Source organism: Aricia agestis, chromosome 6 (genome assembly GCF_905147365.1).
Source record: "Aricia agestis chromosome 6, ilAriAges1.1, whole genome shotgun sequence".
Taxonomy (NCBI): Eukaryota; Metazoa; Arthropoda; class Insecta; order Lepidoptera; family Lycaenidae; genus Aricia; species Aricia agestis.
In genome coordinates, this window is record NC_056411.1 from 14,966,678 (window position 1) to 14,985,987 (window position 19,310).

The 19,310-nt window shown below is 36.1% G+C and overlaps 1 protein-coding gene across 1 annotated transcript; it reads right to left on the reverse strand.

Moving 5' to 3' along the window:
• Positions 1 to 5,706: 5,706 nt before the first annotated feature.
• LOC121728015 (chromobox protein homolog 1-like) lies at positions 5,707 to 10,519 on the reverse strand. The gene is made up of 6 exons (XM_042116107.1): positions 10,423 to 10,519; positions 9,969 to 10,058; positions 9,740 to 9,863; positions 9,321 to 9,467; positions 9,006 to 9,184; positions 5,707 to 6,392 (listed from the first exon to the last, which is right to left on the reverse strand). The coding sequence occupies exons 2-5, from the start codon at positions 10,056 to 10,058 to the stop codon at positions 9,006 to 9,008; spliced, it is 540 nt and encodes a 179-aa protein (XP_041972041.1). The 5' UTR covers positions 10,423 to 10,519; the 3' UTR covers positions 5,707 to 6,392.
• Positions 10,520 to 19,310: the final 8,791 nt, after the last annotated feature.

Consider the following 19,310-nt stretch of genomic DNA (forward strand, 5'->3'; position numbering starts at 1 on the left):
CAATAGATAAACAATTTATAGTATACTGTGTTCCTCATATAGAGCTCACTGTAAAAGTAGCATCGCTGAAAGAGCAAATTCTTTTTAAGTGATTTGTATGAACAAGCGCCCCAGCGTCATGAATTTGCCCATACAAATCACAAAAAAATGTTGCTCTTTCAGCGCTGCACTTTAAGTGTCACAGTGAACTCTTAACTCTATATTATGAGGAACACATACGGTGTGTGTGTGTGTATTATCACTTAGTTTTGTTACACCCTGTATATATGTAACCCAGCCGAAAAGTCATAAATAAATAAATAAATAAATAAAAAACTCTTTATTCAAACAAACAAAACAGATCAATTTACACACGTTACAAAAACAGAAATAGTTTGAATTGGCGGCCTTACTGCTGGAAGCAGTCTCTACCAGGCAACCATAAAATATAACTAAAAATATTTAAAATAAAAATAAGATAAGATACTATTAGTATATAAATAAATAAATATAATACACAAATAAATATAATAGATACTTTATACCGAATAAAATAAATACATATAAGTAATATAATAATATGAATCGAAGAAGAGGATAAATCGTAAGGGTTTAAGAGTTTGCAGCTAAATCTAAGTAATATTGTTTGAGTCTTTTTTTAAAATTATCAATAGATTTGGACTTATGTATGCTTTCGGGTAAAGAATTCCACAGACGAATAGCAGAGACGGTGAAGGAAGAGTCATAGAAGTTAGTGTTGTGGGAAGGGAAGGCAAGAGTTAATTTATTGGCTGAGCGAAGTGTAGGATGCTTGTGTCCAAGAAAGGTAAAGTTTTGTTTGAGGTAAGCAGGAGTTTTGGGATTAAATAGAATATTAAAAAGAAGATGAAGAATATGTGTATTCCGACGCAACTTAACAGGTAGCCACTTTAGCTCTGTCCGGTAGTTAGATATGTGATCGTATTTTCTCAGACCAAAGATGAATCGGATGCAAAGATTTTGCAGGCGTTCAAGGGAAGAAAGAAGTTGATCATTTAGATCACTGTAGCAGACATCTGCGTAATCTAGGATGGGAAAGAGTAGAGCGTGAACTAATGAGATTTTGGTTGATACAGGAAGGAAGTAACTGAGGCGTCTGAGAGAAGCAGTGGCAGCGAGGAGCTTCTTGCGGAGTTCTTGAGTTTGGGTGTTCCATGAAAGACTGCGGTCAAAGTATATACCGAGGTTGCGAACGGAGGAGCTATAGGGGATGATAGCCCCGTCAAGAATTATTTCTGGTAAGTTAGCCCAGTCGACTTTAGCAATCAGCTGCCTGCTACCAATGATGATGCACTGGGTTTTTTTCGGGTTGAGATTAAGACCGTAATAATTGCTCCACTTTAGTATTTCTGACAAGTCAGTATTAAGTTGAGCAATCACGTTAGAAAGTGAGGAAAGTAAGGCCTGTCTATAGATTTGTAAGTCGTCTGCATACATATGGTAGAAAGAAGAAATTATTTGTGAAACAGAGTTTATGAAAATGGAAAATAGAAGAGGAGATAACACGCTACCTTGGGGCACGCCTGCAAATACATCACACCATGAGGAAATTTTATTGTCGATTTTAACACGCTGCCGGCGTCCTTGTAGGAAGCTGCGGAACCAGTTGACGGCCTCAGGAGATAGATTGAGCGATCTAAGAAGGAGTAATAAAATGTCATGGTCTACTGTATTGAAAGCATTGCTAAAGTCCAAAAGGATGAGAATAGTTAGATTTTGGTTATCCATGCCATGACGAATGTCATCAGTAATTTTAACTAAGGCTGTAGAAGTACTATGGCCGGGGCGAAAACCTGATTGCAGAGGATTTAATATATTATTTAAATTAAGGAAAGAGCATAGTTGTTGCTGTACTAAACGTTCAAGGATTTTCGAGAGGAAAGGAAGTATTGAAATTGGGCGGTAATCAGAGAAAGATAGGGGACTAGATTTCTTGGGCAGAGGAATTATATAAGAATCTTTCCAAGAGCTAGGAAAAGCAGAGGTTTTGAGGGAAAAATTAAGGATATGGACGAGGACTGGTGATAATGTGTCAAGCAATGGAACTATCATGTTACGCCCAATGTTGTCACTACCCACAGCCTTAGATGAAATTGACAGAACAGCCTTTTTAACATCACTGATAGATAAATCCTTAAATGAAAATGGGGGGTAATCTGGTATAGGTAAGTTAGATATAGTATGACTTGTGTGAGCTTTTTTGTGAGTATCGTAGACATGTGCGGGGTTAGCAAAATGACTATTTAAGAGATCTAAATCAATGCTGGTCATAGTAAAAGGAGGGGAAGTAGATTAACTCCGGCCCAATCCGCGATATAATTACCTACTGTCTTAGGGTCGCGGCGGGGTGTATACCCCGCCGCGACCCTAGGTAAGTAGGTATCTGATCATCAAGTAAAAATTATATTATGCTAGAATAAGTGAGTAGTAGTTACTTACCTTTCCTGTTCAGCAGGTAATTTAAACAAAGACAATTCTGGAATTGTTGCCACACAGCAATATTTATTACTCCTGCGATTATGATCGGACATTTTTAATTCGTTTAGCCGCGGCACGGCGCGGCGCGGGCGTGCAGCGTGAAGTGTTAGCCCCGCGGGGCTAAAATGGTCGCATTGGAGAATCATATAATTAATCATAATATGATTAATTTTTAAACTCCACTCTGCGTGCAATTCATATAGTGATTCACTTAGATTAATGATTGGTCCCGCGAGCGGCGCTCGCGCGCGGAGACTAATGATTAATCGAAGCGAATCACTTTTAAACTCCACTTTGCGTGCAATTCATGTAGTGATTCGCTTACATCAATGATTGGTCTCTCACGCGGCGCTCTCGCGCGGCGACCAGTCATTAATCGAAACTAATCACTATATGAATTGCACGCAAAGTGGAGTTTAAAAACGACCCCCCGACTGGTACTCTGCGAAAACACTCCGAGATTTTGTTGTGTGCCGTGTGGCGACGCATTGATACTATGGCGCACACATACAAGCCGCGCGCGATGCCTTTGTATGAAGACTTACTTCCCCTCCTTTTACTATGGAAAGGTTCTAGAAAAATGTCAAATAGAAAAAAAATGTCAATGCCATTCGCACGATGCTGCAGCGCACCGTTCTACCTAAGTGTAAACATGGTGTTTAATCATGTTGATCAACTTGGTTAAGCGAGCTAATGAATCACTAGTACCCATAAAGTTAATATACCTAGCGGAATAGAGCGACAACGGCCTGAGCAAGCGAGATGTCACTATCAGTAACACTGCGTGGTAAACAGAGACGTGTGATACATGATAGCGACTCTTTGACGTCGGCACTTATCGGCACGTTGACAATTTAATCTCAGAAAGATGCTTGTGTAAGTGTACCTATACGTACACATATTTTTACACACAGATGTCAATTAATTTCGGTTTCGTTTGACAGCTCGAGATTGTTGCTCTATTCCGATCTAGTACCTACCATATAACATAGATGGACTCACAGTGGACTACAAAGCGTTTATATTGTTATGGTTAAGCATATAACAATAAATCCATGAAATACTTGACAGATTTGTTATAACCTTTAGTACTTATACCAACTTTTATACTGAGATTATTTTTATATCATTATTAAATTATATTTTATTAATAAATATGTTTTGCGCTTATAAATACTATTTATTTTTCAACTACCCAGTTACTCCTATAGTGAAATTTAGACGCAGCGCAGACGACGGACTATCCGTGACGCACTTTTTAGTCCGTGGAAATAGAACCTATGCAATTACATTATATGCATTATGCAGTAAGTAGTCTGTAATAACCACTGATCTCCATTATACAGTACTTGTATAATGGAGGTCAGTGGTAATAACGCACACGACGCGCAGCGCAGACGTAACGACATTCATTGCTATGCGGATGATAGTACAGGTGATGCTGTATATACCGGCTCCCCCAATATTTCTCGGCTAAATGTCATTGAGAGTCGAAACGAACTAGTGTCCAAGGTGGAGAATTCATTGGAGAAGGTCTCTGAATGGGGCAGACGTAACTTGGTCCAATTCACCACTAAAACTTCTATACGTGGGAGAGCCATGCTTCGGCACGAATGGGCCGGCTCGACCGGAGAAATACCACATTCTCACAGAAAACCGGTCTTAAACAGCGCTTGCGCTGTGTTTTGCCGAGTGAGTGAGTTTACCGGAGGCCCAATCCCCTCCCCTATTCCCTTCCTTTCCCATCCTTACCCTTCCTAATTATCCTATTCCCTCTTAAAAGGCCGGCAACGCACCTGCAGCTCTTCTGATGCTGCGAGTGTCCATGGGCGATGGAAGTTGCTTCCCATCAGGTGACCCGTTTGCTCGTTTGCCCCCTTATTTCATATAAAAAAAAAGTCACCAATGGTCGTAGGTATAATATCCTCGTTTTGAGGGCACATCTTAAACCATCTCTCCAAGCATTGAAATACTTGGCGTTAGCATATCAAGCGAAGTCCAGAGAGTAAGGCCAAGTTAGCCTCGAAGAACCTTGGTGTTCTGAACAGAGCGAGACAATTCTTCAGTCCGTACCAACCAGCGCCTACAACTCTACAAGGCGCAGTAGCTTATACATCAGAATAACACATAGGCTACAATTTTAACCGACTTTCAAAATGGGAGAGGTGTTATGTTCGTGTTTTTATGTCCAGCGGTTACTCCACCGTTTGTTAACCGATTTTCAAAATTTTTCTTTTGGTATATAGGATATCATCCCAATTTGGTATTATATTCACAAAAGTGGTGATGAAGGATCCATAAGTAATCGAGGGAACTCCTCAAAATTTATAGGCAAACATGTGGTGACTTCGGTTTCGTGAGAAGTATTCTAAGCATATGCTACCAAGTACCAACAAGTAAGATTTTGCACCGAGATATACCTGGTATACCGTGGTTCGGAAGGTGCTGAGAGAACTCCTGATTCTTTATAGATACAAGTTTGGGAGTTTCGGCGTTGTTTTAAGAACGGAAAGCATATGCCTACCTATGCAAATTACATTCGTCATCATCATCACTACGATTATGAGCTTATTATGACCCTGTCATTGGTACTTTTCATAGTCTTTTAGATTGAGACTCAAGTTTGTCAAGCGATAATTAAAAAAAATCTATACTTAATATTATAAACCTGAAGAGTATGTTTGCTTGAACGCGCTAATCTCAGGAATTACAGGTCCGATTTAAAAACTTATTTCAGTGTAATGTTAGACAGCTAATTTATCGAGTAAGGCTATAGCCTATAATATTTTATCACGTTAAGACTAAAACGACCGAAGAAACTCAGGAAAATGTGGGAAAAACAGGGGAAATATTAGAAAGGGTTTATCTCACAAACTACTGGAGCAATTTTTAAAGCAATATTTGGCACAGATATAGATCATATACAGTACACCACGTGAAAGGAATATAGCTATTTTTTATGGGAAAATGTATGGTTTCCGTAAAATTCCTAATTTACGCGGGCGAAGGCATAATTAGTTATTACTTACTTATTAATTTATTTATAAATTAATAAGTAAGTAATAACTAATAATATGTATTATATTAATTAATATCCCCAGTAATAAAACCTATTAATGTTTTTTATTTATAACTTGTTAAAAATGTTGTTTGCCGAGATTAAAAGCTGCTGATAGTTATTAATTAGGATGGAATAAAAGAAATTGATTAACTTTAAGTCTTTAATCTAAATATAACAGTTTAAAGGATGTGCTACTTTAGCTCAAATTTTAAACTCCTTTTATTATACTTAGTTGTAATAAAAAAAATCTTATCATATTTATTAGATCTACAACCAGTTTTTAGTATTTATGATAGATGTAAGTCAACACACAACATCACAATATTTTAGTTCAAAAGGATAGTCAATTTGTCAATTATACAAATGCAAAAACTGGATGTACTTCTTTTATTATTCTTACAAAACTTATGTCACTTATTATTTACGTCTTTCTTATTCTTAACCTTAATATAAAATTTGTGTAAGTAATTACACCAATACAATCTATGTTAGTGCTCTCAACAGCTTTTCTGTTTTAATGACATTTTATTTTCATAATCAAATTAAATATCACATTTTCTTAAAAAGAAATTATGTAATCAAAAATACAAACTTATTAGGCCTCAGCCTCGAATTTTGCGGGCAGCGGGGCAGGAGTGGTGGTGCCGCCCCGCTGCCCGCTGATTTCGAGGCTAAAGTTTTAATGATTTAGGTTCGAAATAAGTTCTAGTGAAAAAAAAAAAAACACTAGAAACGAATAAAACTTTGGAATATAGATGATAGTATTATCTGAAAGTAAATGTTTAATGGAACATAGAAAGTCTTAAGTCATAAAACTCAAACACAGGCCATGATCCTGAAACAAGAAAGACAATTTTCACATAATTATGTAGAAACATTGGAGAAATTTTGTTACATAATAAAAACTAGATGTTGAAAATGGCTTATACTCGTAATTAACTGATCACCAGAAATAGTAACATTTCACAGACAAAAATAGTAAACGATCACCAAAATACAGACCACCATTTTAATGTAAAATGATAAGCAAAGATTTAACATCTTAAAACCAAAAATAGTAAATGATCACCAAAATTAGTGAATGATCACCAACATTATACTAGCATTTCAATGTCAAATGATCACCAAAGATTTATTATCTCGCTAACCTATTTACGCAAAATGACTCCAAATAAATCATTGTTACTTAAACCAAAAGTAGTAAATGATCACCAACATTATACGTTAGCATTTTAATGTAAATTATAACCAAATATATTTTTAATTAGCAAATATCCTATTAAAGAGAAGAAGACAGATCTATCCGTCTGACAGACAGACATCGAAGTCTTAGTAAAAGAGTCCTGTTTGTACCCTTTGGGTACGGAACCCTAAAAACGGGACTCTATTACTGAGACTTTGATGTCTGTCCGTCTGTCCGTCTGTCCGTCAGTCTGTCTTCCTCTAGGGCCTAGGCTGTATCTCAAGAACCACTCGAGCTAGACTTCTAAAAATTTCACAGATTGTGTATATCTGTTGGCGCTATAACAACAAGTACTAAAACAAAATAAAATTACTATTTAAGGGTACCCACACAACAAACATTATTTTTTTGGCCTTTTTTGCTCGATATCAATAATGGCAACCGGTAGGTAGGCACGTTTATATTTTCGCAAAGGCCTTGATAATATTATGTTAACTTCAATAATTAGGTAATAATAATAATAAAATAATAATTTAAAAGGGGCTCCCATACAAAAACACAATTTTAGGTCTAATTTTGTTCTATAAAGGTACGGAACCCTCCATGTCCGACTCACACTTGGCCGACTATTTTGTTAATAATATAATAATATCTATGGACAATAATAATATATATGGACGCTTCACACCACGTCAGTCTGGCCCCGTGCTAAGTACCTAAAGGACTTGTGTTACAGGTACATACAACGGAAATATATTTAATCTTATATCTTTAAACAAGCAATTCTTGTATATATCTATATATATAATTGAAATCTCGGAATCGGCTCCAACGATTTTCATGAAATTTAGTATATAGGGGGTTTCGGGGGTGATAAATCGATCTGGCTAGGAATCATTTTTAGAAAATGTCATTTTACTCGTGTTTTATCGAATACCGAGCAAAGCTCGGTCAAATAGCTAGTAATACTTTTATACTATACATATATTTAAGATTTTTATTATATCATACACATATTTAATACACATCCAGACCCGGGAACATTGAAAACTTTTTGCTCCGTCAGCGGGATTTGAACCCGCGACCCCCAGCTTGAGCTACCAACACGCTCACCACTGAGCCACAGAGGTTGTCTGATTTCAATATGCTTACATGTTTTGTCACATGTAAGCATATTGTCACATTTATTTGGACAGAAATATCGCATTGATTTGCTCACTCATTTACTATACTTGGTGATCATTTACTATATTTCGTGGTCATCTACTATATTTGGTGATCATTTACTATATTTGGTGTTCCATTACAATTTGAAGTGTTGTCATGACTAAAATAGCTGGTAGTATTGATATTTTAGACTTTATTTTTTTGGTGTTAATTATCTTTTTCTGGTAAACAAGTTGAGGGTATCAGTGCATTTTTTGGTGGTCATTTTACTTGATTTAATAAACTATTTCTATTATATTTGTTCCCGTTGAAAATCAGTTATCACACAGGAACCATACATTTTGTTGCCTTTAAACTATCCAATGTTTTTACTTCATTTAGCCATATCCATTATCCATTCCAAATTGCATCCTAATTAGTTTGGTTTAAGACTAAATAAGGACAGACAGACTTATAATATTAGTATGAATGTTTCTCCCCTTTTGCTTTTATTTTGAACAAGTTTAGCTACAATCTTGTGTATATGTCGCAGTCATCTGGTTCAATCTGCTATTTGATTGAATGCGCATTCGTTTAATGACACCATTCAAATGAATGACTCGGCTGAACATTGATTGAACGATCGTCACTCAACGTCCAACTAGTTAGCGATTTGTAACATAGCCCTTTGAAGATAGCGGACATGAAATCAGTCAGGTAATTAAACATATTTCATTTTTTCCCACTGTGGCGCTAGTAGTCACTAAAACAAATATGGCATCAAACAGCTCGCACAGCTGTTAGCACGGTGTTGATATTTTGTCAATTAAATTTACTTTAAAGTGCTTTATTTGTAATAAAATAATATGACAGTGTGGATTTACCCATAACTACCCCTCGTAGTCGTCAACGGCTACTTTTTTTATAGCATCCAATTCAACGACTTTTATTCAAGACGTTAAACATCACATTCAACATCTTGACAAGTTGTCCTTTAGTCATTCGATTGAATGGTGTCATCGTGTCAAAAGCGCTAAAAGTCGCGTCGAAAGACGCGTCAAAAGTCATTCAATCGAATCTCAGATTAAACCAGATGACTGCGACATAATATATACTTACTTAATCCTCAGCTGTACTCTCATCAGCGGCTGGTGTGTGCCATGTGAGCCTCTCCTCATAGAACTGGATGACAACCTGCGGACACCGCACATTAGCCTGCTTCGCTGGTACCAGATCAGCTTCATCTGTACCCTGCCACTTCATAAGGAACATCAACTCCCCACTACTATCAGTAGCACCTGAAAATGACAAGTTGAAATTGAATAACGAGCTAATTTGGTAATAATTTATGAAGTACATACTATAACAGTCATGTTAATTGTGATGATCACACTAAGACAATATTTTTTCTGTTGAACAAAACAAAAATCTTACCAATAATTTTCTCAGGTTCTAAGCCTCTGTCAAAACCAGAAGCCTTTTTGTCATCACTTTTGCTTTTCTTGGCGCCCTTCAAGTCAGGGGTTGCAGCACTAGACTTCCTCTTTTTCACATCCTTATCAACCTTATTGGCTTTTCCCTCTAAAACACAAAGACTTATTACGTGACAACACCTAAAACTAGATATAGGTAGGAATTAACATTTTTGCTGGTACTAACAATAAAATTATATTTCTACCACAGCAAAATTAACACATCAGATTCTCAGGGTTAGTAGTCAGCTTGTCTTGTGACACATGGACCTTCTCCAGCCTAATTATGATTTAAAAATAAATATCAAAAGAATTAGATTTGTTGGTGTCTGGTGGTGGTCACCACCAGACACCAACAAATCTAATTGTAACAGAACATACCAGCTTCTTTCTTTTTCCTTGCTTCTTCAAAAGCTGCTATAAGATCTGGACAGTCAAGATTCTCTTCAGGTTCCCATGTATTGTCTTCATCATTATAGCCTTTCCATTTTAAGAAGTACTCTACCTGTAATATGAATTAACAATGGTACGGTATGTGTAATATAACTTCTATCCTTCGTAAATGCTTTTAACATTTTAAATATCTTATTACAAAGTGTTATGTTTATACCTTGCCATTTCTCATACGCCTATCTAATACTTTTTCAACAGAAAACTCTTCTTCTCCTTCAGGCTCGTTTTCTTTCTTCTTATCAGCCATCTATAAATTTCAGTTAATAGTTAGACTTCAGCTTGAAAATTGTTTGAAACAACTACCGTACCTACCAACATCCTACCAACTACATAATATCAAGTTCTATAGTTTAACTAACCACGAAAAAGGGCGATATTGATTTTTATTGAGAGAAGCTCTAAAATATGCAAAAAACAAGCACAAAACATGGAAACTAATGGTGTTTCTCTTATAATGTTTATTCAACAACAAATACTGCCGCACATCGCGCCATTTTGATTACACGAAACAGGGTGAAAAGCTATTGCGTTCAATATTTCTGTAAGTATAACTATATAAAGTTTTATATTATTACCAGACGTATATATCAAAACAACACATTATTTCTTACCCCTAAATTGTTTTATATATCTTCAAAAAGTAATAATAGTCACTTTGTAATCCAAACACGCGCTTACAGTTGAATTGAACGTTTCCACCACAGCAGGGTTGCCAGATGCAATTTTACGATTTCCCCCAAACTGATTTTTATATTTCCCCAAATACGTTTTCAAAAAAAAATTCCCAATCGCTTTGTTACAGAAAAAAAAAGCGAATATAAAATTGAAACTACTTTTATTCGATCTAGTAGTTTCAATCACTCGACAGTTAAACAGATACACAACACATGCCTGCCTAGCATACGCCAACGAGATATCTCACTCTCGAGATAATTAAAAACTACTCGTCTCATAATGTCAAAATCTCGACATTAACTCGACAAAACTCTATAAAAATGTATTATTTCGATGATAGATCTACGCGAGAGAAAATGTTTGTCATGCTAGGGTCAATAGAGATGAAGAGACAAACCATCAAGCATCGAGAAAACATGTAGAGTGAGATATCTCGTTGACGTATATTGTAGGCAGGCAGGTCGCTCGCTCGACCAAAGAGACAATTTTTTTTTAGGGGATGACAGACGTGCGTGTAAGTACGCGGACTATGGCTCGACGATCTTAGGAGTTAGGCTGGTATATAGATATGGTCTCAAGACTCGAAATTTTGACAGCTAACCAATCACAGAGCCTGAACCGTGTCTTGAGACCGAGATGCATCTTGAGTACTGACTATTTATACCAGCCTTAATCGCCTGTGTGTCAGCAAAGAGCCGCGAGCCGCGAGCCTGGGGGCATGGTATTCCAGTGTGAGCGATTTTCGTGTGTCACCGACGTGAGCCGAGTAAGTTCGCGAACTTAAAACCCGCGTAATTTATGTTCGTACGTCTGTCAGGCCTTTTACGCACTCGACCAAACAAACCAAAACAAACAAATAACAAATTTGCCAGGATGTTAATCGAATGAAAAGGACGTTGGTTTCATTTGTTTGTTATGTTTTTTAGAAGTTCTAACCCCAAAAAATCCCCATAGTGTATTAATTTTCCCCAAACATTTCCCCAAAGATACTGTTTCCCCAAATTTTCGCCTAGAGTCAAAATTTTCCCCAGAATTGCGAAAAAAAACCCCCAATCTGGCAACCCTGCACCACAGAGTCCACCACGAGTCCACAGACATAGATTACTAGCACAGATTACTGGTAATTACTAGTATAACCACAGATTACTAGGGGCGTGTTGCCAACTATTCAAAACGTTTTCCTCCTAAAGCAACTTCAAAACTTCAACCAAAACTCCCCAAAAAATCAAAATATTTAAATTTCTTGGAGTATGTTCTACTAAGCGCTCAAAACGCTGAAATACGCCTTCAACAGGCCAAACAAACAAACAGGCCAGTAGTTTTTAAATTATGGAGTGTAGATAGAGGAGAACTATCTTTGTATGTAAAAAGTGTCCGCTGAAAATTGAAATGCATTAAATAGGGTCGCGCAGTGGCGCTACAGTAGCAACAGGATAAATTTTAAATCATTTAGCAGCTTTTATTTCAGCCACTTGTTATGAAATTAAAGACAAAACCAAGGAATATTTGGTTTTATTCCAAATAAATTGTTGCACATATTTCTTCTTCTTTTTTATTGTCAGTATGAAAAGGTATGACAATATTAGTTGTTGACATTAATAGACAATTCGAGAGACCTATAGCCTATGCTTGAGCCTATGTCATAAAGTGGCATTTCGTTTGAAGTTTCGACCGTCACGGTCACTCGCGGCAAAGTTCCGAGCCACTTCAAGGTTGTTATTAAAAAAATATTCCATTCTTCAAAATTTTTATCCCCAAAAATATCCCCAAAATATTTTACCCCCTAAAAAACCCACTAAATTTATATTTTCCCACTAAATTTAGTGGGAAATCCCCATAGTTGGCAACTACTTGTCCGATTTGAAAAAATCTTTCAGTGTTAGAAAGCCCCAAAAAGCCCATTTATTGAGGAAGGCTATTATATAGCCCACGCTTTTCATCACGCTAAGACTAATAGGAGAATGTGAAAAAAAACGTGGGAAATTATTTGAAAGGGCTTATCTCACGAACTACTGGAGCAATTTTGCTGTTATTTGGCAATTGGCACAGGTAAGAAGTAGACCACGTGAAGGATCATAGGCTTTTTTTGTGGACTAATTTGTCTGTGAAATATCTAATTTACGCGGGCGAAGCTGCGCGGAACGTTATATTTCGCGTGGTCACGACATCACGCGTAAGCGGCTTGACCCATTTTGGTGAAATTTGGTATAAAGATACTTTGAGTCCCGAAAAAGAACATCGGCATTTTGTCCCGGAAAAATGTACGGTCACTGCACAATATACTTTTATGATTTGCGCGTAAACTATTCAATCTACACACACTGGCAAAATTAGCGGAACATAGGTGAAAAGGGCCAAAACTTGAACTGCAGTGGGTCGGGCTGTCTGAAAGCCTTTTTTATAGCTTCTAAGCTCATTCAAGAAATAAAATATTGAACAAAACTGGCAAGTTGACAGGTTTTTATAGCAATTATGCCCTAATAAGTGTTTTTCGATTATTGACGTTGTAAGTGTTCCTGATAAGAATGGCGTTTTAGCGGGGTGCAAGGTATGCTCAGCTCATTTGATTGTTTGGTTTTTGGAAGACCACATTGCTTAGATACAAAATAAGTGATTTCCCAGCATCTGCGACACCTAGAGCTGTAACCACGATAGAGAAAGGTCACACCTACCGTCCGGTCAGTCAGGCCTTAGGTGTGTCGGCTTCCGTGGTTCATCGTAACTTTCAACGCTTCAGAGAGACTGGATCTTACGTTCGAAGACGAGAACAAGGCAGATATCGGGTGACAATGGTTCAGGATGACCATTTTTAAGGAAACAAAACTTAAGAAATCGACCTTAAACTGCTATGTAGACACGAAACCTGTCGGAACAGATCCAAGATGAACGTGTAAGTGATTGTGCAGTAAGAAGAAGACTCAAAGAAGTTAAATTAAACTCAAAAGTGCCAGCAAGGGCACCAAAACTTGAGACAGGACACCGAAGAGCCAGGCTAAGATTTGCGCGTGAACATCAAAATTAGACAAGTGAGTGAAATCTTGTGCTGTACAGTGATGGGAGCAAATTCTGTGTACATTGTATTGACGGGTGATAAAGAATGTGGATAAATCATAAGGAAAGCCACAGGCCATCAAACTTACCGGAAACAGTGGCCTATGATGCAGGCTTCGTAATGGTTTGGAGTTGCATATGATTTGGAGCCCGCATGGAGCTGATGATTATAGATGATGGTACTTTGACAGTACAGGGCTATAGCACCGAAATCCTGGAACTGCATGGTGTTCCTTTTACACAATTTTAGGTAGTTATTTCAATTTTATGTGCGTCCATAGAGTAAGAAAATTGGGCATTATTACCTAAACGATGCTGGCGCAGCCCAGGTGGAGAGGCCAGCGTGGTCTACAGATGTGGATCCGATTGAAGACGTGTGGCACATCAATGGGTGAACAGTACGAGTTAAAACTCCAGCTCCAAAATGTGTCCAGGAGCTCGAGTTGGCGCTACTGGAGGAGTAGGAGAATATCCCACAGGAAATGATTGACAATTAAAATGCAAGCATGGAATGGCGTATCCAGGCCCTCTTGAGATCTATAGAAGGCATTACACGCTTTTAACATGGCATTTCTTTAATAAAAATGGAGAATTTATCTTAAAAACTTACTACTAAAATTTCAAAGATTTTCTGATTTTTTTTATTTTTGCTGATTTTTTTCTATTTTTCACGTTTTTATGCCCTAAATTTATATATTTATAATTTATTTTTTTATAATCAATTAGTAAATAAATAAATATATAAAAATCAGTGAACAATTTAAAAAAAATTGAAAATGTTGTTATGTTCCTCTAATTTTGCCGGTGTGTTTATTTTGATGGAATTTGGCAATGGAGATACTTTGAGTCTCGGGAAAGAACAAGGAATCTGGAATACTAATTTTGTCCATTGTACGGTTCCCGCCCAATAAACTTTTATGATTATCACCTAAACTATTCAATCTATTCTTATATAGATTGAATAGTATATAATATATCTTCGCTCCTATTAGTCTTAGCGTAATAAAATGTAGCCTTTTTCGATAAATGGGCTATCTAAACAGGCCCATTCACGGCAGGACTGCATGGCAGTCCTCACCGGGGCTCACTGATTGGTTCACAGTTCACACTCGGTGTTTCCGGCCGGCATCACCGAGTGTGAACCAATCAGTGAATGGGCCTTTTAACACTAAAAGAATTTTTCAAATCGGACCAGTAGTTCCTGAGATTAGCGCGTTCATGTTATAATTTCCCTCGTTTTTTCCACATTTTCTTCTATTTCTTCGCTCCTATTAGTCTTAGCGTGATAGAATATAGCCTATAATAGCCTTCCTCGATAAATGGGCTAGAGGAGGAGTAGGTTTTGACAACATCTTACCTGCACTTTTGCACGATAACGGATATTTAATGGCCAATATTAAAAAATAATAAAAACCACACCAACATTAAAAAGTAGAAGAAGTTTCAAAGTAACATGGCCACCATTGACTTTTATAAAGGTCCTGGAAGTTAGCCCCCCAAGATATTTTTTTTTGTAATTTTTTGATTTTTATATTCGTATATCGTTTGTTCGTCGTTTGTTCGTGATTGTTCGTTATAAATAATCGTTTGTTCGTTACTTGTTTATTTAATAAAAATTAATTTAAAATATGATCTTAAGTTAGCCCCCGCATTTAAAAACTTTAATAAGATGTCAATATTGAGTTTTAAATATTCATTAATGTTTGTTCGTCGTTTGTTCTTGATTGTTCGCTATAAATAACCGTTCGTTCGTTACTTGTTTATTAAATAAAAATTAATTTAAAATATTATGATCTTAAGTTAGCCCCTCATTCTATTTTTTAATGAATTTATGACAATATTGAATTATAAATATTCAATAATGTTTGTTCGTCGTTTGTTTTTGATTGTTCGTTATAAATAATCGTTTGTTCGTCACTTGTTCATTTAATAAAAAATAATTAAATATTATGCTCTTAACTCTTAAGTTAGCCCCCGCATTTTAATTTTTAATAAATTTGTGTCAATATTGAATTATAAATATTCATTAATGTTTGTTCGTCGTTTGTCTTTGATTGTTCGTCATAAATAATCGTTTGTTCGTCACTTGTTTGTGTAATAAAACTTAATTAAAGAAAATCTTCTTAATTTAGCCCCCCGTTTTAAATTTTAATAAATTTATGTTAATATAGAGTTATAAATATTCATTAATGTTTGTTCGTCGTTTGTTCTTGATTGTTCGTTATAAATAATCGTTTGTTCGTCACTTGTTTGTGTAATAAAACTTATTTAAAAAAAATCTTCTTAACTTAGCCCCCCGTTTTAAATTTTAATAAATTTATGTTAATATTGAGTCATAAATATTGATTAATGTTTGTTCGCCGTTTGTTCGTGATTGTTCGTTATTAAATAATCAATTGTTCGTCGCTTGTTTATGTAATAAAAGTTAATTAAAAATATCCTTTTATGTTAGCCCCCCAGTCTAATTTTTAATAAATGTATGTCAATATTGAATTTTAAATATTCAATAATGTTTGTTAGTGCTTAAAAGACGTTTGTTCTTCCTTCTTTTTTGTTTAATTAACAATTTTTATAATTATTATTTTAGTCTGGCTTACCCAGCATAGGTATATTTCGACTGGTAACATTATTCTGAAGTTGATCTTTGTCGTCTATGGTTATTGGATTTCATGATTTTGATACTTGGGAATAAGGCAAGGTTATTTAAATATTATTATGGTTATTATTTTTTACGTCTTTACTTGTCTGTGGCGCCTTGAGCGGGTTTCGCCACAGGCAGAGGTTTCTACACGCCCAGCATACACTAAAACTGCAATTTCATGTTTATTGTTTTGAATCAAATTAATTAATTTTAATAAATTTTTAGAATATCTGGAGTTGCAGCGTATACCACAGGCCTCTACATTGCTTATTGCCAGCGACTAGGAGGTAATTGGCAAATATATAATGATTTGTCAACGAAACTCGAATCGGTATATATTAGTACCAGAGTTGAGCCCCACGCAGTGTTTTATGTCCTAGAATAATAATTATTATCGCACCAAAAACATTTTCATGTAAAAAAAATTTCAAGACGAAACCATGATATAGTTCTTGGTGTCAAAAAGTAGCGAGATCATGATATAGAGCCAAGTTCCTAACCTTACATACCTACTCAGCCCTAAATCTAAAAACCATTTTACACATAAGTCGCGGCAAAATACTTAATAGAAACTTGGCTCTACATGAGATCTCACTACTTTTTGACACCACGAACTATATCGTCTCGATTTGGCAACATTTTTAGTTTTTACATGAAAATATTTTTAGTTGGATTTCATTTCTTTTTGTAAGTTGGTTTATGTTTTTTTCTTTTGGTTAATTGAATTTGGAAATATTTCAAATTGAAATTGATGAAAACTATTCTTCGAAAAGTAATGGCGATACAGCTGTTTAGAATAGACATATTCGTTTCATTTTCATGTGCATGTGCAATAATAGAAATGGGGAGCTAAGCTAAGTGAGGATCTAACAGTTAAATGTGTTAACTCATATTCCATGAATGTGATGTGTGTGAATTCATATTCCATTACACAATATCATCAACTTCACTCGATAGAAAAAATGGAAAGATGGTATCAGGGAATCTGCAGATTACCTAGGTAATGTGCAGTTTAACGTATTCTGCATTCTAACGGTAATATATACAATATTTATTCTAGTAACATAATTTAATATTTTTGTTGTTCTGTAGACATTGATATTGATTTTTTTTTGTATTTTTAATTGATGTGACAATGTAATTAATTCTATTTTAATTGTTATTAATTTTGTACATGAATTTTTGTATTATTTTTTATTTTTTATACCAATCAATTATTATGACATTTTAGCTGGATAGTTTACATTGTTGCTGCATTATACTAATTTTTTTTATGAAATAAGGGGGCAAACGAGCAAACGGGTCACCTGATGGAAAGCAACTTCCGTCACCCATGGACACTCGCAGCATCAGAAGAGCTGCCAGTGCGTTGCCGGCCTTTTAAGAGGGAATAGGGTAATAGGGGAGGGTAGGGAAGAAAATAGGGTAGGGGATTGGGCCTCCGGTAAACTCGCTTACTCGGCGAAACACAGCGCAAGCGCTGTTTCACGCCGGTTTTCTGTGAGAACGTGGTATTTCTCCGGTCAAGCCAGCCCATTCGTGCCGAAGCATGGCTCTCCCACGTGTAACTTAATTAACTCTTAATTAAGATATTTAACCTATTTATTATTATTATTATTGACTAAGATAGATAGATAGATAGATAGATTCTTTATTGCTCACATTAACTAAATAATACAATAATGTTACTAAAACTAAATATAACAAAAAAACATAAATGTGGGCAAGGGCGGCCTTATCGCTATGAGCGATCTCTTCCAGGCAACCCTACGAGAGAGGAAAATTTAAACTAAAAGTAGTAGGTATGCGGGGTAAAGAATACGTCAGCTAAATTGATAAAAAAAAAAAAAAAAAAAGACAAGAATATTAAATAAATATAGTTTACAATTGGATATCAAACTGAGCAAAAACACTATAAGTAATGTAATGATTGTTAAAATAAATATATTTTTTATAGACTTACATTCTACTTGTAATATTACATACTTATTATATAATATTCTAAATAAATAAAGACATTTATACCCATTATAAAATTAAACAAACAGTTAATATCAGCAATTACTAGCAAGAGACCTTACTCCTCAGATGGATATGTAGCTTTGATTTAAAAGAAGCTAGTGACTGCGACTCGCGAATCTCTAGTGGCAGATCATTCCACAAGTAAGTGGCCTTCACGGCGAAAGAATCCGCAAAATATCCCGACTTTGTAAAAGGTGCTAATAGTTTATTATTATGAACAGATCGTAACACACGCTTATGGTCTGCACTACGATACTGAAAGCGATCCTTAAGGTAGGGGGGAGAGCGGGGATCATTAAGGATATTATATAATAGGACCAGGACATGCTCCTCCCGGCGGAGTCTGATGGGCAGCCACCCGAGTTTCTGGCGAAATTCAGTGACGTGGTCGAACTTGCGCAGTCCATATACGAATCTGATGCAGATGTTTTGTAATCTTTCGAGTTTATTGAGTTGTGCTTCGTTGAGATCTATTAAACAAACATCTGCATAGTCGAGGATAGGTAGAAGTAAAGTCTGCGCAAGCTCGATTTTAGTCTTTACAGGGAGTAAATTTTTCAAGCGATTTAGTGAGCCCACCGCCGCAAAAAACTTTCGACTGGTTTCAGAAATGTGATGTGACCATTTTAAAGTGGAGTCGAAGTATACCCCCAAGTTTTTTGCCACATTACTACAAGGTAAGGCTACATTGTTAAAGGTAATACTAGGCAGAGTATCATAATTAGGCCGGTTTATTTGTTTCGAACTACCAATAACAATACTTTGAGTCTTTTTGGGGTTGACTATCAGACCATGGCCCTGGCTCCAACGAAGTATAATTGCAAGATTCATATTGATAGCTGCAATTGCAGACTTCAAATCATTTGCAGGTGCATGGGTGTAGATTTGAAGATCGTCTGCATAGAGGTGGAAGAGGCAGGTGAGGAGCGGAGTGAGGAAATTAATAAAAAGGGAGAAAAGGAGAGGGGATAGGACACCACCCTGAGGAACGCCAGCTGCAATATCACAGTAACCAGATATTCGATCATTAATTCGTATACATTGCTGCCTACCAACAAGATAGCTACGAAACCACTCCATCACAGGATCCGAGAATTGAAGCGCACCTAG

Excerpts from the sequence above, each read along its gene's own strand:
- LOC121728015 (XM_042116107.1), bottom strand. The coding sequence starts at position 10,058 with ATGGCTGATAAGAAGAAAGAAAACGAGCCTGAAGGAGAAGAAGAGTTT. Across the intron at positions 9,864-9,968 it reads GGCGTATGAGAAATGGCAAG|GTAGAGTACTTCTTAAAATG; the intron begins GTATAAACATAA and ends TTCATATTACAG. Across the intron at positions 9,185-9,320 it reads AGAACCTGAGAAAATTATTG|GTGCTACTGATAGTAGTGGG; the intron begins GTAAGATTTTTG and ends TGTCATTTTCAG.